Raw genomic sequence first — 18,650 nt, 5'->3', positions numbered from 1 at the left:
CTTCCCTCTGGCCACGACCTCTCCATTAAGTAAAACCCGAAGACAGGTGTATGTATTTGTTTCGAACAGCCTCCACTCAGCAAGTCACCAGTGGTGACGTGTGTGCTCAGGCCCTGTCCACACCCCTTCCAGACCAATGCAGGCTGGACAGAGTGGGCTAGTGGGTCCCGGAGGACAGAGAGGCCCGGAGCCCCACCTCCCAGCTTACCCAGGCAGGCCCTAGGACTCCCCTCCCTCACCGCTTCCAGGGGTGCTGATCCCAGTGGAGCCATCGCCTTGTGGCCTTTGGGGCCTGACCTGGCCTCCCCCCCCCCCCCATGCTGTCTGCTGACCCAGATGTTGGGTGGGGCCAGTTGTGCAGGGCCTGACCATGCTTCACCTGGGCCAGGGGTGGACGCCAGTGAGGCCTTTATCTTTCTCTAGAAGTTAATTTCCCGAAGGTGTGGGAACGCACCTCCAGTCTCTCTGCAGGGTGGGGGTGTGGGAGAATGTTGTTACTGGTTGATCCTACTCGGCTCTGGGCTGTGACCACCCAGGGACCCTGGGTCTGCTTGCCTTCCTCCTCCTCCACCTCTCCCCCAGGGTTCATCAGCGGAAGCGAGAGTGACAGGGCAGGTGTGAGGGAAGAGGCAGAGGCAGCCAGTTAGCTTTGCATCAACGTTTATTATGGGCCCCCTTGGCCAGGGACTTGCTGGTGGTGGCTCTTAGCGCTGTCCTCCTGGCCCCTCCTTGCCCCCCCGAAGGCGCAGATTCATCTGCACAGTGCAGTGGGGTGTGAGGTCGTACTCCCCCAGCTGCTGCTCATCGTCCAGGGGCTTCCCCTGGAAACTCAGCCAGAACTGGTCGACCTTCGTGCTCTCCCGGTCAGCCACCTGCTGCTTGAGTTCGGCCACCTTCTGCGTCAGCAGGACCTCGTAGGCGCTGGTGTGGCCCCTCTCGTTCCTCACCAGGATGCTCAGGGGCTTGTCGCAGCTCTGCACCACCAGCACGACCTCGCTGCCGGAGCGCAGGCCCTGGTGGGCCAGGGGAACCCCGTCCTGCAGCACTTCACTGCTTGCCTGGACCACCAGGCGCTGCTGGAAGGCGGGCACTTGGATCTCCTGGGTGATCAGCTGCTTCAGTTCCGACAACAGCATGGAGTCCCTCATGGGCACCCGGAACTCCTTGCTCAGCATCTTCACCCTCAGGTACTCGCCACCCTGTGGGCATCACACGGAGCTCAGAGACCCCGGCACCACTACACGCAAGACCTTGGTCGCAGGGCAAGCTCCTAGGGCCCTGGACCCTGCTCCCTCCTCTGTGTCCTCTCCACCCACCAGGAGAGACCTCAAGTGCAGGAGACAGAAGCACAAGGGGGCATTTCTAGAGGAACAGCCAGCCTCCCGTGACCATCTACTTGGTCTCGCTTCACTAGCTAAGATGTCCCCCAAGGGACCTAGAAGCAGCCACTGGGCAGAACCCACCTTCCAAGGCCCAGACCCTGGTGTCAGGAGGAGCCCTGGTGTCCACTTAGGAACCTGGGAGCTTGGCGCAGCTCTGTTTGCCTGGCACACAGGGAGGGAGAGGGTAATGGACTGGTGCCCAGCCCACCTGTCCAGCCTGTCCCCCGCCTCACCATGGCTGTGGGCTCTGATGCCAGGTCCTTCCCAGGCTGTGACGACGAGGAGGAGGATGATGATGAGTTCACTGTCTCAGCTCCAGCTCCTTCTCCGGCAGGCGCTGACGGCTCACCCCTTTTCTGAGCCTGAGCCTCACACGTCAGGGGGCGTGTCTGGGAGCAGCCTCACCAGCCACCGATTCAGCTTCAGTTTCAGTTTCCGTTTCCCAAAGGCGAGCCTGGGAGCCAGTGGCGGAAACTGAGCCCAAGGAGAACAGTAAGGAATCCTTGGAGGGACTTCCCACCCGCCTGCGGGGCCCAGGGTGGGACACCCTGTGTGCCTCCTCCCCGGGAGTGTGCATTCCAACGCCCCCCCCCCCAATGGCCTGCACTTCAACAAAAGCCATAATAGCATGAAGTGGTGATGGGAAAGTTTCACTTTCCATTTACCAACTTTCGAAAGTAACAAACTTGGAAAATCTTGTCACAGTTAATTCAGAAATAACAAAATAGTGACAACCCAAACTACCCAGGGATGGTCACCAATATTTGTTCAGATTTTTTTTTTTTTTTTTTTTTTAATGAAAGAGATGTATCTTTTATTTTCTACAAAAATGAACTCGTGGACATTATTGCGAAAGTGAAAAGACTACCCACAAAAATGGGAGAAAATATTTGCAAATCTTATGTCAGATAAGGGTCTAGTATCCATAATATAAAAATAAACCTTACAACTCAACAACAAAAATATTACTCAATTAAAAATTGGTCAAAGGACTTGAACAGCGTATCGCCATAGAAAATATACAAATGGGCACAGCCTCTTGAAAATATGCTCAATATCATTGGGCATTAGAGAAATGCTAGTTAAAGCCACAACGAGATATGTCACACCCACTAGCATGACTATAAATAATAATAATCTATAATAATAAAAGCGTAATATGCTAATTAGACCAGACATCCTTCCAGGCGAAGCTGGGGCTGCGAGGGAAGCCCAGATCCCGGGTGCCAGAGGGAAGCTGGTGCCGCCAGCCGCCATCCAGGGGAAGGAAGGCCCACTCTTGCATGAATTTTGTGCATTGGGCCTCTAGTAATTAATAACAGAACAAGTGCTAATGAGGATGTAGAGAAACTGGAACTTTCATACATTGCTGATGAGAATGTGAAATGGCGCAGCCACTATGGAAAACAGGCATTCCTCAAAGAGTTAAACAGCCCTGGTTGGTGTCTCAGTTGGTCAGAGCAGCATCCTGTGCACCAAAGGGTCTGGTTCAACTCCCAGACAGGGCACATACCCAGGTTTTGGGTTTGATCCTGGGTCAGGGTGAGTACTGGAGGCAACCAATCCCTGTTCCTTTCTCTCTCTCTCTCCCCCTTTCCCTCTCCATTTCTCTCTCTTTTGAATCAATGAAAAATATACCCTCTGGTGAGGGTTACAACAACAAAAAGTCAAAGAGTGGCAAAAAGAAAATGTTTTGAATATGAATCTTTAAATGCGTTTTTTATTGATTTTTAGAGAGAGAGGAAGGGAGAGGGATAGAGAAACAGAAACATTGATGAGAGAGGAACATCATTGATCGGCAGCCTCCTGCACACCCCCTACTGGGGATCAAGCCCGCAACCTGATGAAAATCAACTAGTGACTTGGTTCCTGGGGCGACATTCAACCGCTGAGCCACACCGGCTGGGCTGAATATAAATCTTGACCATTCCTCCCCTCCACCCCCCAAAACTCTGATAAGGCACCAAAATTGTTAACATGCACAAAAATGATTTTTGAAAACTTTAAAAATTATTTTAAGTTTATATCTTGACCCATTCCTTGCATAAATAATATTGGTGTTATATATATATATTTTTTTTAAAAAAAACACCACAAAGAGGAAAAACAAACAAAAAAGAAAGCCACAAACATTTTTTGAAACAATAAAAAGAATACACAGAGTTAAAACGTCCCAACCTCCCCCGATGACCATTCTTAAACATGCTTTATATGTCTGCTGATTTCTTTCTTTTTTTTCTTTATTGAATAAGGTATTACATATCTGTCCTTATCACCTCATTGCCCCCCCACCCCAACCCTCAACTCATGCCCTGCTGATTTCTTAATACGTGACATACGGGTACTTTTAGTTCCTTTGTCCCATGTGACCTAATGTCTTCCTGCTTTCATCAGGAGGACCTGAAAACCACAGAGGCAACGTGACAGAACCTGTGGGAGCACATGTTTCAAATCACCACAAACCCGTGGCTTAAAACAACAGAAATGTATGCCCTCACAGTGCTACAGGCCAGAGGGCTGAAATCAGGGGGACTAAATGACCAAGATTAAAAATAATCTGATTGTATGTGGTTTACAGAAGGCAAGAATCATTTGAGATATAAAAGATACAGGAAATTTAAAAGGGGATGAAAAGAGACATGTCATACAAATATTAGCTAAAAGGAAATAAATGTGGCCCAGCCGGCAGGGCTCAGTGGTTGAGTGTTGACCTATGAACCAGGAGGTCACCATTCCAGTGAGTCAGGGCACACGGCTGGGTTGCAGACGCGATTCCCAGTGTGGGATGTGCAGGAGACAGCCGATCAATGATTCTCTCTCATCATTGATGTTTCTCTCTCTCTCTCCCTCCCTTCCTCTCTGAAATCAATAAAAGTACATTAAAAAATATATTAGATTGTACCTAACAACATGGACACAAAATAGTTAAGTTCTGGTCCCAAACCTTAATATTCTATTTATGAAATCACAACAGTCTCTTATAAAGGGGCCTTTGGTTAATATTGGGGCTTATTTACAAACGAACTTAAACTTCCTTAAACCTTTAAAACAGCATAGGTAACTTTTCATATTCTTGACTAGAGGCCCGGTGCATGAATTCGTGCACAGGTGGAGTCCCTCGGCCTGATCCAGGAAGGGGGGGGACTGTGGGAGGTTGGCGGGCCTTGGGAGGTTGGCTGTGGGAGTGCACTGACCACCAGGGGCAGCTCCTGCATTGAGCGTCTGCCCCCTGGTGGTCAGTATGCCTCATAGCAACTGGTTGACGGGTCGTTTGGTAGTTTGGTCGCTTAGGCTTTTATATATATAGATTGTATTTTGAAGCCCTTCATATATGTAACAACAGCAGCAACCAAACGCCTTCCCAGGTACCTCTCAGTCCTCGCCACTGACCCCTGCACACTTGGTCCAGGGCATCATCTCCTCTCACCTGGGCTACTGCAGGTACAGCCTAGTGGTCCTGCTTCTATCCCTCCCCCCATGGCCCCCGGAGTGATAAGCTGGTCACACACAGGAACACTGGCCATTCTGGCTCCTTCTCATCTCCTTTCCTCTGGCACTTGGCTCGCTCGTGCCCCAGTTCCTGGCACTGCCTGTCCCTCTTTCTGGAATGTCCCCTGCACCTCACCCCACCCCCCAAGATACAGGCGGCTCACTTCCTGCACCTCCTTCAAGTCACAGGCCTGAGGAGACCCTGGGTGGGAGGCACCCCTCCCTCTCTGGAAAGGGTCTAGGCAGCACCTCCCTGCCTCAGTCTCCCCAGGAGGACCTGAAAACCTGTCCCATTCTCTTGCCTGCCTCCTGGGCACTAACAGCTGTCGCTGACATGTGTCCAGTTCTATGTTCTCGGTGCTTCCAAAGTAGGATCTCAGTCATCTCCCCAATGACGCCGGGAAAAATAGAAAGATAACCTATTGCACAGGCGAGGAAACAGGTACCGGGGCGAGTGAGCTCAGCTGACAACTCCAAGGGAAAGAAAGGTCAAGAACAGGGCTCCCAGGCCAGTCTTTTCCGTCTGAACTGTCTGCCTATCGGGTCTCTGTGGGCGGCTGGGGTGTTCCGGAACCCCCTAGACTGGTCCCAGCGTCCCCTCTCCCCCCAGGAAGTGCGGGTCCCCAGCTTCTCCCCAAGACGCCTAAAAGGAGAAGGTCCAGGTGGCCCCTGGGTGCCGAGTGGGGGCTCCAGGTCTGGGAGACCTCCTGGCCAGCAGGACTAGTCCGAGCAAGCAGTGGAACCATCAGCGCTGCCAGGAGGTCCTGGGTGGGCAGGTCCCCTCCGCGGATCTGTCTGTCCCCGCGTCTTCCCAGCGCCTCCTGCCTAGCTCCACTGGCTCCTCTGGGGCAGTAGAAGGTGGGGGTGGGGGCGGCCTCACCTTGGTGAGCGGCAGCTCGGCCTGAGGCCAGTCCGGAGGCCCGCACCCCGCACACCCGTGTAGGCACGTGTGTGGCAAGGAGGATCTGAGCGCCTCCCCCCACCCCTGGCGCCCCAGCCTGACCTCCGAGGGGCCGGCGTGGCTCCAGGATACTCGAAGGCTTCCCGGAGGCGAGCGGGGCTTTGCTTTGCACCAGGGCCGGATGGGTCCCGGGCGCGTGTTGGGGCAGGGCCCCCGTGGACGCCACCGCTAGGTAGGCTCCCAGCAGGCGAGGTGACCCTTGGGCGCAGACAGTGGGCTCTCTCTCTGGGTCAGAAAAGCCCCTCGAGGGGGGGGGGGGCAATGGTAAGATATGTACACATATACCTCAATTAAAAAAAAAAGTTGTTTGTAAAAAAAAAGAAAAAATAAGAAAGAAAAGCCCCTCGAGGCCGCCCCTCTTCCCTCTGGGGCCGGAAGCCCCCGCGGCCCCTCCCCATCCCTCTGATTCCGCGGCCAGCCCTCCACGCAGCCTTGCTTGCCGCCTACTTCCCCGAAGACCCGGACCACCGGCGCTCCCCCAGCAGCCCCCGCCCCCGTGTCCGTCTGTCTTACAGCGGAGCAGTGATTGTTTGTCCGCCGGCCTCCCACCGGCTAGAAGTCCCAAGGCCAGGCCGACTCGTGGGCCTTGGAAAACGTGGGCAACGGGCCGGAGACCCCGAGGACTCAGGACTGTAGCGCTCCTGCCACACAATTCAAAATGAAAACAACGTCAAACACGAAATTGGGCCCAGCCCAGCCCTGGCCGGCTGTGCTCAGCGGACAGAGCGTCGCCTGCAGACTGAAGGGCCCGGGTTTCCATTCCGGTCATCCCTGGGTTGCGGGCTCGATCCCAGGTGTGGGACCTGCAGGAGGCAGCCGATCCATGATTCTCTCTCATCATTGATATTTCTGTCTCTCTTCCTCTCTGAAATCAATATTTTTAGAAAAGAAAGTAAGCATAGCCCTGTTTCCCTCACTTTGCCTCTTTAAAATAAACAAAACCTTAGCTATTGTCCCTCCACGTTGCTGGTGGGGCTGACCCTGATGTCCTGAAACCTAGGGGGTGACATCACCAGCCCCATGAGTCACCCCATTGGCTCGCGTCATCACCTACCTTCACCCTGAGACAATCATCTCTGATTATCTGGGGACCTCGCCAGCCTCACCTGGGACAGGTTTACGGTCTGTCTGATGACGTCATCCTCTCTGACTGGTGTGCCATCATTTAATTGTGCTGTGATGCCACCCTGACTGTATGACCTTTGCCAGCGCCCTCTCTCCTGCCCAGTGGCTGGCTCCCACGCCCACGTGTCACGGGTCATTCGTGGGCGCTGCAGGCGGCGGCATCCAGGGGGCTGAGACGCGGCAGGGCGATGCCCGGCTGTGCGGAGGCTCCAGGCCCGGCGGGACCGGGATGGCGGAGAAGGAAGGGGGGTGTTGGTCGAGGTTCGTCCGCCCCCCGGACTCGGTTCCCCTCGAGAATTTCCCTTTCAGACTTCCCGCTCGGGGGAAGGCGGGCCTCGCGACTCCGCCCGGGTCCACAGCCGGGCGCCCAGGGGGCCTCCTGCCGGAGCGCCGCTCGCAGGGGGCGGCACGGCGGTTTCCCGCCGGGGCCGGAGGCGGGGCCGGAGGCGGGCGCGGGATGAGGCCCAGCTCCCTCCCCTACGTCCCCCGCGGGTCGGCGGGCCGGGAGCCGACGCGTGACGGACAGTTGCCACGGGCGGCCGGGGGCGGTGGCCCAGCGGCCGGCGGGGCGGGTGGGAGGGCGGAGCGGCCGCTCATTGGCTGGCGCAAGTGTGGGAAAGAGAGCGGAGCGGGGTTCACACACCCGCGGGGGGCGCTTCCTTAAATAGCCGGGAAGCGTCCGCGCGCGGGCCTGGAGCCTGTAGGACCCGGACTCGGGGCGCCGCGCCCGCCGGCACCGGGGCGCAGGGCTCACCATGCCGGCGGACACGCCGGGGAAGCCGAGAACCTCGCCGCGGACAGTCGCGCTCGCCAGCGCCAGCCGAACCCCCAACCGACTCCGGAGTGCGGCCGCGCACCGGAAGGTGGGACCGGGTCGGGCCTGGGCGGGAGGCGCATGGGGGGACGGATGGACGCGGGACTCAGCCACGGCCCACGGCCCGACCTGCAGTCCTCCAAGCCGGTCATGGAGAAGCGGCGCCGAGCGCGAATCAACGAGAGCCTCGCTCAGCTCAAGACCCTCCTCCTGGACGCGCTCAGGAAAGAGGTAAGTCGGGACGGAGCGAGATCGAGGGACCGAGGCGCGGAGCCTGAGTCGGGGGCACTGCTGGCTGCAGCCGCTCACACCGGCTCCGCCCCCAGAGCGCCCGCCACTCGAAGCTGGAGAAGGCGGACATCCTGGAGATGACCGTGAGGCACCTGCGGAGCCTTCGGCGCGGGCCAGGGGCAGGTGAGACACGGTGGCGAGAGGGAGGGGGCGATGCGCGGGACCGCCACGGCGAACCCACCACCTGTCCCCGCTGCCTCCAGCCGCGCTGGGCGCCGACTCCGCCGTCCTGAGCAAGTACCGCGCCGGCTTCAGCGAGTGCCTGGCCGAGGTGCACCGCTTCCTGGCCGCCTGCGAGGACATCCCGGCCGACGTGCGCTCCCGCCTGCTCGGCCACCTGGCGGCCTGCCTGGGCCAGCTGGGTCCCCCGAGCCGCTCGGCGCCCCCGGCCCCCGCTACGGAAGGTCCCACGCCAGAGGTCTACGTGGTCCGCCAGCCGCTGCCGGGTTTCGACGGCCCCTTCCCCACGCTGCGCCCTGAAACGGCCTTCGCGCCGCTGCTCCTGCAGGGCCTGACCCGTGCGCCCCCCGCCGCCCCCTCGGCGGGGCTGCAGGGCCGCAGTGCGCCCTGGAGGCCTTGGCTGCGGTGAGGCCGCCCCGATCCAGAGCCGCGGCCTTTGCTGAGACTGTAACGAGGAATATTTATTTCCAGCGGCTGCAGTGAGAGTTTTGTGTTTGTTTCTGTCTTTTCTGGGAAGGATCTAGTCTGGTAGCGCGTGTGGCATCAGCGCTCAGCGGCGGCGGCGGAGCCGCCAAGCTCCGTGCGGGTTCCGCCCCCTTCCCCGGGCCCCGCCCTCCTGACTGGTGCGCCCCCTCTAGGGTCCGCCCAGGCGTTGCGTTTGCCCGCACCCGGGCAGGAGCCAGCGATCCACCTTGAAGTGGGAGGGGGGTGTGAGGCCTGCAGGAGGCTCAGGCAGAAGGCGACAGTCACCACGTTTTCCAGGATACACCCCATTGCTGGGAAGCGCCAGTCCAGCGTCACTGGGCAATATTTTTAAGGCGCCTGGTCCACCTCCTGCTTTGTTCTCACGTTTACCGTCTGTCCCCGCCTCCGTGAACCGTGCCCTAGGCCAGTCTCCCCAGCACTGGGGACCAGCAGGAGAGGGCATCAGAGTGCCCCGGGCAGGGAACTGGAGTGAGGCTGGCACAAGCACTTAGTCCGGGGCTCAGAGGGTGCGCTCCCACCAAAGTCCAGTCCTGCTGAGTGCCTGGCCTTGCCCTGGGACCACCCCCCCTCCCCCACAGTGAGAAAGGACTGGGGGTTCATCCTGTGTAAGCGTCCGTCCTGAGCATCTGCGTGTGTCAGCGCTGCAATACAAGACTGCGACGCCAGGTGGCGTTGAACACTGGGCCAGGAGACTGCCCGGGCCTGCGCTCCAGGTGCAATGAGGGGGTGGTCCCAGGTGCACAGCCGGGACTGGAAGCGCCTGAGGCGGATCCGAGATTCATTTCCCAACCGCAGTTCAGATGGTTGCCTTCCTGCCTGCCTGCCGCCTGCGCGGCCAGGGCCTATCCAGGAGGAGGAGGGTGAGTCTCTGCCTGAGGCTGGCCTGCCCCTCCTTCAAGGCTCCCACGTCTGCCCTCCTGGCGGGGAATCTCCAAGTCCCCACCAGGCCAGTCTTCCCTGCTCTCTGGCGCCTTGCGCACGTGTCCCTGAGCGTCAGGGACTGGGTCAGTGGCTTAGGATGGTGGCAGCGGTGTGGACACACACACACTCAGTAGGCCTGGGAGGCCCTCCTGAGCAGGAGGGTTGCAGGGGGTCTGTACTGGGGGAGGGGAGCTCAGGGAGGGGAAGGCCTGGGGGTATGGGGTGTGCAGTCTCAGTGGGTAGGGGAAGAGTCAGGGCCTGCTCAGAGCTGAGCCCCACACTTGGAACCACTCAGTCCACACTGACCTAATCGATTAATTTGCATGAAATCTGGAGCCAGGAGGTTTGGGGAGGGTCGTCATTCTAGTTCAGTTAGGGAGGTCTGAGAAGCAGACTGAGCTGAGGCAGCCCCACGGTGAGGGCCTGGGCAGAGGGCAGCACCAAGGGGCTGTCCCAGGCCCTCCTCAGGCTGTCCCTTTCCGGCAATGAGGGCAGCTGGCTCTCTGGAACAGCACCCTAGACTCCAGCTGTGGAAGGAAGCACTCCCCTCCCCACCGCCAGCCTGGACAACTGCCCAGGCCAGTGGAGAGCTGGGGCCAACCCTGTGGTGGGAGCTGGAGCCCAAACCATGGAGTGCTGTCCCCACTGGGGTCTCTTCCCCTCAACTTCCTGCATCTCCCCTGGCCTCTGATGGGATCTGGGTCATTCCCTGATCCCCTCACCCCCCACCAGCTATTTTTATCTTGGATTTCGTCTTGCAGCCACTTCCTGCTAAGTAGTGATGAAACACCTTCTCAGGCCTGGCCTGTGGAGGGGCAGGGAGGGACCAGAACTCCCTCCTGGGGGCAGGTATGTGCTTAGTCACTTCCCTCCGTGGCAGGCAGTGTCTTGTTCTCCAGTGTCTTTGGCCTCCTTCCAGCTGGTTCCTGCAAGGGCCATGGGTCAATAAATGTTTGCTGAGTTAATGTGCGTTGTCAGCCGATCCGCCTGCTCTGGGTGTTGGAGCCTGTCAGTCCCTTTGCCTATGTCTGTCTGCCTGTAGGGCCAGGGCTTGGGGACCAGACAATGACAGCAAATCATAGGTATGAGCTCAGGAGGAAGAACCAGTCCAGGAAATTTGCCATGGGGGACAGGCTGGGGCAGCCCCCACTGTGGTGCCCGATTCTCCCCAGGCACCAGCAACTTCCTCCCCTCCATGGGGACACTTGCCCCCCAAAGCTGGGCTGGGTTGTCCATCTCTGCTCCCTGGAGTCCTGGGGGTACACCCCTCCTGGGATGCACCCTTGTTGGGCAAAGAATCGGCCCTGGGCTTGCAGTCTCCCCGAGGCCCCCAGACCCCCTCCTGGTATTCAGCTCCCACAGAAGTGATGGACTGTCTCTTCAAGATAAGGTTGCAAGTGCTGCCTGCTCTCTGTCTGTCTGACAATGTTCACTCTGGGGAGACCAGCTGTGCTTTGCTATGAAGAAGGCCTTGAGACCTGTGGTCACCGCCATGACAGTCGGCTCAGTAGCAGGTCCTCTGGCACCGTCTGGCCCTCAGACAAGCCCCAGTTGCAGCAACAGTCAGGGCTGCTCCTGGAGTCCCTGAGCCAGAACCCCGGAGCCGCTCCTGGACTCCTGGCCTTCAGACACTGAATGGAGAATGAATGCTGGTTGTTTCAAGCTACCAAGTTTTAGGTTAATCGGTTACGCTAAATAACAAGAAATTTTATATAAAATCTAAGATAAATATAAATAACGATGGCAATAAACACATATGCCCACGGCCACCCAGGGATGACCCCTGCTGAGCCCTTGCAAGGATGGGACTGTGGGGGAGGACTGGAGTGGCAGTGGGAATAGATACAGCCCTGCAGCTGAGCTGACGAGCAGTGGGGCTTGGCCTGACTTTGATCTGGAAGCAGGTTCCCAGTGAGCCCCAATGGTGGGTGCAGCCCCTGCCATGTGGGTGCTGAGCAGCCACAGCTCATGCCACCCCTGTGGCATCCAGGCAGGGTCGGGGCATTTCTGTGGCAGTAACTGGTGGAGCATCTTCGATTGGAGCAGGGGTTGAGGGTGCACAGGCCCCAGGCTTCAAATAAGGACAGCACAGCCACAAACATGCCCAGGCCACAATGACCCTTCTGCAGCCTGGTAGCCAGGGTTACCAAAAAGCGCCTGGCGGCTGCCACCTCAAAAGTGTCACCTCCTGGTGCCCACCTGACCCTGACACTCACCTGGCCACCTGGTGGCTTTGGGCTTGCTTCGACTGAGGGATACTGATATCTGCGCGGGGGTGCTGGCTCAGCAGAATAGTCAGTGCTGGAAGCTTGAAGCCCTGTGCTTGGCCCACATCACCCCCTGCCCTCACAGTAAGGGAGGTGCAGATACCTGAGCAGCAATAGCTTCCTACCTCCAGCCCTCCCATCCTTACCCTGGGGGTGGGGCTCCCCCAGCATCCCTCCTTGCCTTGTCCCAGCACAGTGAGGGGAAGGGCCCAGCAGCCCCAAGTGTGGGGAGGCACCATTGTCTTCTCCTGGCTCCCATGCCCACCCCCCAACTTCTGTGCTGGCCACAGTCTGAGCCAAAAATCCCTGCCCAGGGGCTGGCTGGCTCCAGCCTGAGCACTCCCAACTCCTGACCCTCTTACTGTCTTTCAAGGCCCCAGGCACTTCAGCACCCTGGACGTGGGCTCTCCTTGCCAACCCAGGTCAGGAAAGTGTTACACAGACCTTGGCCAGGCTGTTCTATGGGGACCAGGAGCAAATCTTCATGATCTTGGGTGTCATCCCATGCACCGAGCGGTTGCTGGTTCGATTCCCGGTCAGGGCACATGCCTGGGTTGCGGGCTGGATCCCAAGTAGGGGGCATGCAGGAGGCAGCCAATCAATGTTGTGCTCTCACATTGATGTTTCTCTCTTCTCCCTCTCTCTAAAAATCAAACTATCCTTAAAATATATATTCAAAGTGGACTTCATACAAATTAAAATGCTTTGTACTTCAAAGGACATTAGCAAACAAGCAAAAAGACACAGAATGGGTGACAATATTTGCAAAACATTGACAAGGGACTTGTCTTTAGAATATATAAATAACTCAACTCAATAATAAAAAAAGATTAAAAATCCAACTTTAAAAATGCATGAAGAATCTGAATAGACAATAAGCGCATGAAAAGGTGCTCAGCATCATTGGCCATCAGGGAAATTTAAATCCAAACCACAAAGAGATGCCGCTTCACACTAAGATTGCTATAATTAAAGAGACAGTAATAAATGTTAGGAGCTTGTGGAGAAATTGAAACGTTTATATGTTTTTGGTAAGAATGTAAAATGGGCCTGACCAGCGTGGCTCAGTGGTTGAGCATCAACTATGAACCAGGAGGTCATGGTTTGATTCCTGGTCTGGGCACATGCCTGGGTTGTGGGCTCGGTCCCCAGTGTGGGGCATGCAGGAGGCAGCTGATAGATGATTCTCATCATTGATGTTTCTCTCCCTCTCCCTTCCTTTCTGAAATCAATAAAAATAAATAAATTTTTAAGTAAAATGGTGCAGCCACTTAATTTTTTAAAATAAATCTTTATTGTTGAAAGTATTATATATGTCCCTTCCCCCTCCCCCCCACCTCCTCCAGCCTGCCCCCACCCCACCCCAGGCCTTCACCACCCTACTGTCTGTGTCCATGGGTTAGGTGCAGCCACTTTAGAAAAAGTCTGGAAGTTCTTCAAAAGATTAACTGTAGGATTACCATGTGCCCCAGCAATTCCATTCCTGGGCCTGGACCTACAAGAAATGAAAACAAATGTCCACAGAAAAGCATGTGCAGTATCCTCCTATCTAATAAAAGAGTAATATGCAAATTGACTGTCACTCCAACACACAAGATAGCTGCACCCATATGGTCAAAGATGGCTGCCCCCATGTGGACAAAAGATGGCCGCCACAAGATGGCTGGCAGGGGAGGGCAGTTAGGGGTGACCAGGCCAGTAGAGGAGGAAAGTTGGGGGTGACCAGGCCTGCAGGGAAGGGCAGTTGGGGGGGGGGTGGAGACCCAGGCCTGCAGGGGAAAGCAGTTGGGGAGGATCAGGACTGCAGGGGAGGGCAGTTGGGGGGACCAGGCCTGCAGGAGAGGGCAGTTAGGGGGGACCAGGCCTGCAGGGGAGGACAGTTAGGGGTGACCAGGCCTGCAGGGGAGGGCAGTTAGGGGCAAACAGGCTGGCAGGGGAGCAGTTAGGCATCAATCAGGCTGGCAGGGGAGTGGTTAGGGGGTGATCAGGCTGGCAGGCAGAAGTGGTTAGGGGCAATCAGGAAGGCAGGCAGGTGAGCAGTTGGGAGCCAGCAGTCCTGGATTGTGGTAGGATCAGGCCTAAATGGGCAGTCGGACATCCCTGGAGGGATCCCAGATTGGAGAGGGTGCAGGCTGGGCTGAGGGACACACACCACCCCCCGTGCATGAATTTCGTGCACCGGGCCTCTAGTATATAATAAAAGCCTAATATGCAGATCGACCTAACAGCGGAATGACTGTCACTATGACATGCACTGACCACCAGGGGGCAGACACTCAATGCAGGAGTTGCTGTGACGCACACAGAGAAACGGCACCAAGGACCTGGCACTGACAAAGCAACACTCAGCTCCCCCCAAGTGGCACACAGGCCCCACCACCACCCCGGAGCAACAGCCCACCAAATCGCCGCCGACGCTGCCATGGTGCAAAATGCGGCCCAGAGCCCAGCCCAGCCTGCAAATGGTGTCTGTGGGCACTGGGTAATGATGTCACGTTTTTGTTGACATCCTGAAGCCGAAATTGTCAACAGAATATGTCTGAAGGCCAACTGTTGCTACAATGGACCTCTGAAACTGAAAGAAGCCAGTGTCATCGACAGAATGTATCTGAAGACCAACTATTGGCACAACATACCTCTGAAGCTGAAAGAAAGCGACGTCGTCGACAGAGTATGTCTGAAGAACAGTCATTGACAAGTACTATCCATACTGGTAGGAACTGCCTTCATAGCGAAAATGAGGTAAATGAAGATGCAATTTACCTCGAACACAGTTGTGGTGGAATGACTGTTACATGTCAATTGTGCCTATCCCTAAATTTCTCCGATGGAAAACCATCTGATGGAAAATTTACTTGATGTTGTAGCAAAGGCAAAGTTTGTCCAAATGATATAAATTTTCCAGAATACCTGACATATTTTTAAAAAATTAATGATGAACGAAGATTCTGACAGTAAAATTTTCATGGAAAATATTTGTTGTTATGTTGTTATTGGATTTTATTAATCAATTTATATATTGTTTTCATGTACATTTTACTAATTTTCTTTCATCTCTTGATACTTCTATTATAGAGAAAGGACAAATAGCAATATTAAAATATTTCTTCTAATTAATTTCCTGTCAATGTGCATGAATTTGTGCATTGGGCCACTAGTTATTCATAATAGCCAAGAAGTCAAAATAATCCAAATGTCTGTCAACTGACAAACTGAATGGATAAATAAGTGTGTATAGCCATGCAAATGAGTGTTATTTGACAATAAAAAGGTATGAAGTACTGAAACATGCTACATACAACATGGATGAACCTCGAGAATACTATGCTCAGTGAAAGAAACCCGTCACGAAAGACCACATATTGTGTGATCCCTTTTACCTGGCGTGTTTAGAACATGCGAATTGACAGAAACTAGATCAGTGGTTTCCTGGAGCTGGGGGGAGGTTGAAGGGAATGGGGGTGGGTGGGGCCTCTTGTGGAGTGATGGAAATGTTCTAAATTTGATTATAATAATGGCTGCACAACTAAAAACCATTTACTTTAAATAGATGGGTTGTATGATGTGTGAATCATGTATTGATAAACCTGATGACCCCCTCCCTACAAAAATAGCCATAGAGAGAAAGTTCTAAGAGCTGCTAGAGAAAAAAGAGGCACTATACACAGAGGAACAAAGATAAAATGACGGCAGATTTCTTATTGGAAAAATGCATGTGAGGAGACGGTGGAACATCTTTAAAGTACTAAAAGTGAAAACTATCCCTTAGAACTCTGTAAGTAGACCCACCCCTCCCTATGCAGTTGGTTGATCATCAACAAAGGTGCAAAGGTAATTCCCTGGAGAACGAGGAGTGTTTTCAATCATTGGACCAGGAACAACTGGACATCTATATGCAAGTAAAATCACCTGGAACCATGCCTCACACCATAGGCACAGATTAACTCAAAACAAATCATAGTTCTGAATGCAAAACCCAAAACTATAAAACTTTCTGGAGAAAGCTTAAAACATTTTTGTGACCTTTGGTTAGGCAATGATTTCCTAGATACGACACCAAAAAACAAAAAAACTAAAAACAATCCATGGAAGAAAAATGGATAAATTTAACAATATATATTTTTATTGATTTCATAGAGGACGGGAGAGAGAGTTAGAAACATCAGTGATGAGAGAGAATCATCAATCAGCTGTCTCCTGCACACCCCAGGTTGCTGGGGATCAAGCCCGCAACCTGGGTCGACCTCCTGGTTCATAGGTTGATGCTCAACCATTGAGCCATGCTGGCTGGGGCCCCGATAAATTTTTTTTAACTTCTGCTCCTCAAGAGATATTGTTAAGAAAATGAAAAGATAAGCCATAGAGTAGCAGAAAACATTTGCAAATCACACATCTGATGAAGATTCAAAGATCTCTCAGGAGTCAACAATAAGAAAAGAACTCACCCAATTAAGAAAATGGGCAAGAGATCTGAGTCATTGCACAGAAGATTATGGCAGAAACAAAACTAAACATGAAGGGGTGCTCGGCATCACTAGTCATCAAGGAAGTTCAGGTTAAAGCCACAGTGAGGCACCTGGATGTGTATTGATGACGGAAGAAGACTGGCCACGCCTGTCGGCGAGGCGGTGCCTCACACACTGTTGCTGGGAGTGACAACTAATCATGCTGGAAGACAGTCTAGCACTTTCTTAGAAAGTTAAGGGTATTCTTGTCCTGTGACCCCACCTTACGTATTTACCCAAGAGAAATGGAAGCCCACGTCTACACAAGACCCAGACACAGCTTTATATAGACTAGTCCCAAACCAGAGATAACCCAGAGGTCCATCAGCGGGTGAACGGAAATACCAACTGTGTAGCCAACAACAGAACACTCCACATTAATAATTTTAAAAAGACCTATTGATATACACACTGGTGTGGATGAATCTCAAAATAATTATGCCGAGTGACAGACACCAGACATGTCTACTGGGAACAAACGGCCTGACTCATTTGCATAAAATTCTAAGCTACCGTGTCCCAGGGGAGCAGGACCGGGAGGCGGTTCCAAGGGAGAGGAACTTTCAGGGATGATGGGCACTCCACTCTCTGGATTGAGGTGAGGGCTTCCTGGGTGTATACCTGCCAAAACGCAGCGAATTTTACACTTTAAATATGTGAAGTTTGTGGTGTATATATTATACCTCATTAAAATGATTACAATTTTTAAAGTAAAAAGCCCGTAATCTGTGGAAAGCATTTAAGAGTGCCCGGCATGGAATAGCTGCTCGTTGAAAGTTGGCTCTTGTTTTGGGGTATTTACAGTTTCACAGTGGCTACAAACCTTCAAAAGGGGGCGTGGCACCCCAAGAAGTGTCCAGGCCCTCCTCCCGCCCCCCTCCACCCCGCAGCGCTCTGCTGGCTTCCCGTGGGGGTCTTGTGTCCTCTGGTGGCCGCCAGGGGTAGCGCAGGCTGCCGTTCACCACCTGCTTCCCACTGTGGAGGTGCGTTCCATCCACAGAATCGCTCCCTCCTGCCCAGGTGCTGGTCTCCGCAGAGACAAGGCCTCCACGGAGGAGCTGGGTCAATGTCCCAATGACCTGCTGTAGAGCTCTCCTGTTTTCCTTGCGGCCAGACCTCCCCGGGGCCAAGCAGGTCCCCGAATGGGGTGATAATTAACTCCAGCAACAGCTGGTTTTCAAAAGGCCTTCTCCTCCTTGCATGGCCTCCAACCTCGCCCACCGCACTCCCCAGAGCCTCGGAGCCAGCCTCCCTGCCTCCTATGACCCTGTATTCTCTTCTTCCAGGGCCGCCAGGGCGGTTGTCAAAGAGCCCTCCCCTGGTGGGAACCCGTGTTTGCCTGGACATGCAGGTCCACATACGTGTGTGCCACAGAGCAAGACCCGGCCCTGGGTGTCCACAAGAAACAAAAAGTGACAGGACACCTCATCACCCACCATCCTGGGGGGACGTCAGCACCAGCTGGGTCGCAGGTCTGATGGGAGAGGTAGGGTAGTGAGGCTTTACAAAGGGAACAAGTCACCTTCCCCACACCTGCAAGGCTTTGGGGCAGGCAGGGAACTCAAGGGAACAGGAAAGTGATCACCACCAAGGAAACTGTTGACAACTTGGACTGTGCTAAAATTTGAATTTTATCCATTTAAGTTGCTGTTCATCCAAAATAAAATAAAAAAAAATTTCTGTTCATCCAAAGGCACCGTGAAGAGACTGAAAAAGTGAGACAGAGAGAGAGATAATCAAAGTGCAAACATTTAATAAGATGCATATCCAAAGTGTGTGAAAGCTCCCACAAATGAGTAAGGAAAAGGCCTAGAAAAGCGGCAAGAGCCCTGAGGAGATGATTTGAATGGCCAGTAGCCTTACTGTTATCGAGGAGGTGTGAGCCTGGAGGTCGGCAGGCGCGGGCACACCATCCCAGACTGTCTAGCCCCTGGTGAATGCAGGACCACCCAGGAGGACAGCTGGGCAGGCCCACCGCGCCCTCTGACCCACGCACTCTACAAAACCATGGACACACGTTTGCCAAAAGGATGTTCCTGACTGGTCACCACATCGCTGTTGACTATTAGCTGCGAATGGAAACAACCCAAGCCCCAGCCCAGGATATGCTGCGGGGTGAGCGCCTGGCGGGCACTGACGGCACAGCCCCCAGTCCCCAGCTCCAGCGTGACAGTGACCGTGGAATAGGGAAGGAAATGACCATGAGATGACACAATTTGTACAGATTGG

General features: G+C 54.4%; 2 protein-coding genes across 4 annotated transcripts; one reads left to right on the top strand and one right to left on the bottom strand.

Moving 5' to 3' along the window:
- Positions 1 to 643: 643 nt before the first annotated feature.
- On the bottom strand, positions 644 to 7,384 carry ISG15 (ISG15 ubiquitin like modifier). Of its 3 annotated transcripts, none has more exons than XM_054720797.1 (3): positions 6,939 to 7,384; positions 1,616 to 1,856; positions 644 to 1,199 (listed from the first exon to the last, which is right to left on the bottom strand). In XM_054720797.1, exons 2-3 carry the CDS (start codon positions 1,616 to 1,618, stop codon positions 705 to 707), a joined length of 498 nt encoding a protein of 165 aa, XP_054576772.1. In that variant the 5' UTR covers positions 1,619 to 1,856; positions 6,939 to 7,384; the 3' UTR covers positions 644 to 704. The 3 variants fall into 3 exon arrangements, with proteins under 3 accessions (XP_054576772.1, XP_054576773.1, XP_054576774.1); XM_054720798.1 differs by having other exon boundaries at positions 1,616 to 1,836; XM_054720799.1 differs by lacking the exon at positions 6,939 to 7,384 and adding an exon at positions 6,887 to 6,928 and having other exon boundaries at positions 1,616 to 1,836.
- A 204-nt stretch (positions 7,385 to 7,588) lies between these two features.
- HES4 (hes family bHLH transcription factor 4) lies at positions 7,589 to 8,727 on the top strand. The gene is made up of 4 exons (XM_008151681.3): positions 7,589 to 7,820; positions 7,907 to 8,002; positions 8,098 to 8,185; positions 8,266 to 8,727. Exons 1-4 carry the CDS (start codon positions 7,713 to 7,715, stop codon positions 8,649 to 8,651), a joined length of 678 nt encoding a protein of 225 aa, XP_008149903.1. The 5' UTR covers positions 7,589 to 7,712; the 3' UTR covers positions 8,652 to 8,727.
- Positions 8,728 to 18,650: the final 9,923 nt, after the last annotated feature.

This window comes from Eptesicus fuscus, chromosome 9, assembly GCF_027574615.1.
Source record: "Eptesicus fuscus isolate TK198812 chromosome 9, DD_ASM_mEF_20220401, whole genome shotgun sequence".
In the NCBI taxonomy this organism is placed as follows: domain Eukaryota; kingdom Metazoa; phylum Chordata; class Mammalia; order Chiroptera; family Vespertilionidae; genus Eptesicus; species Eptesicus fuscus.
The sequence above is the reverse complement of the archived record's forward strand: the minus strand, read 5'-3'. Positions and strand labels throughout refer to the sequence as shown.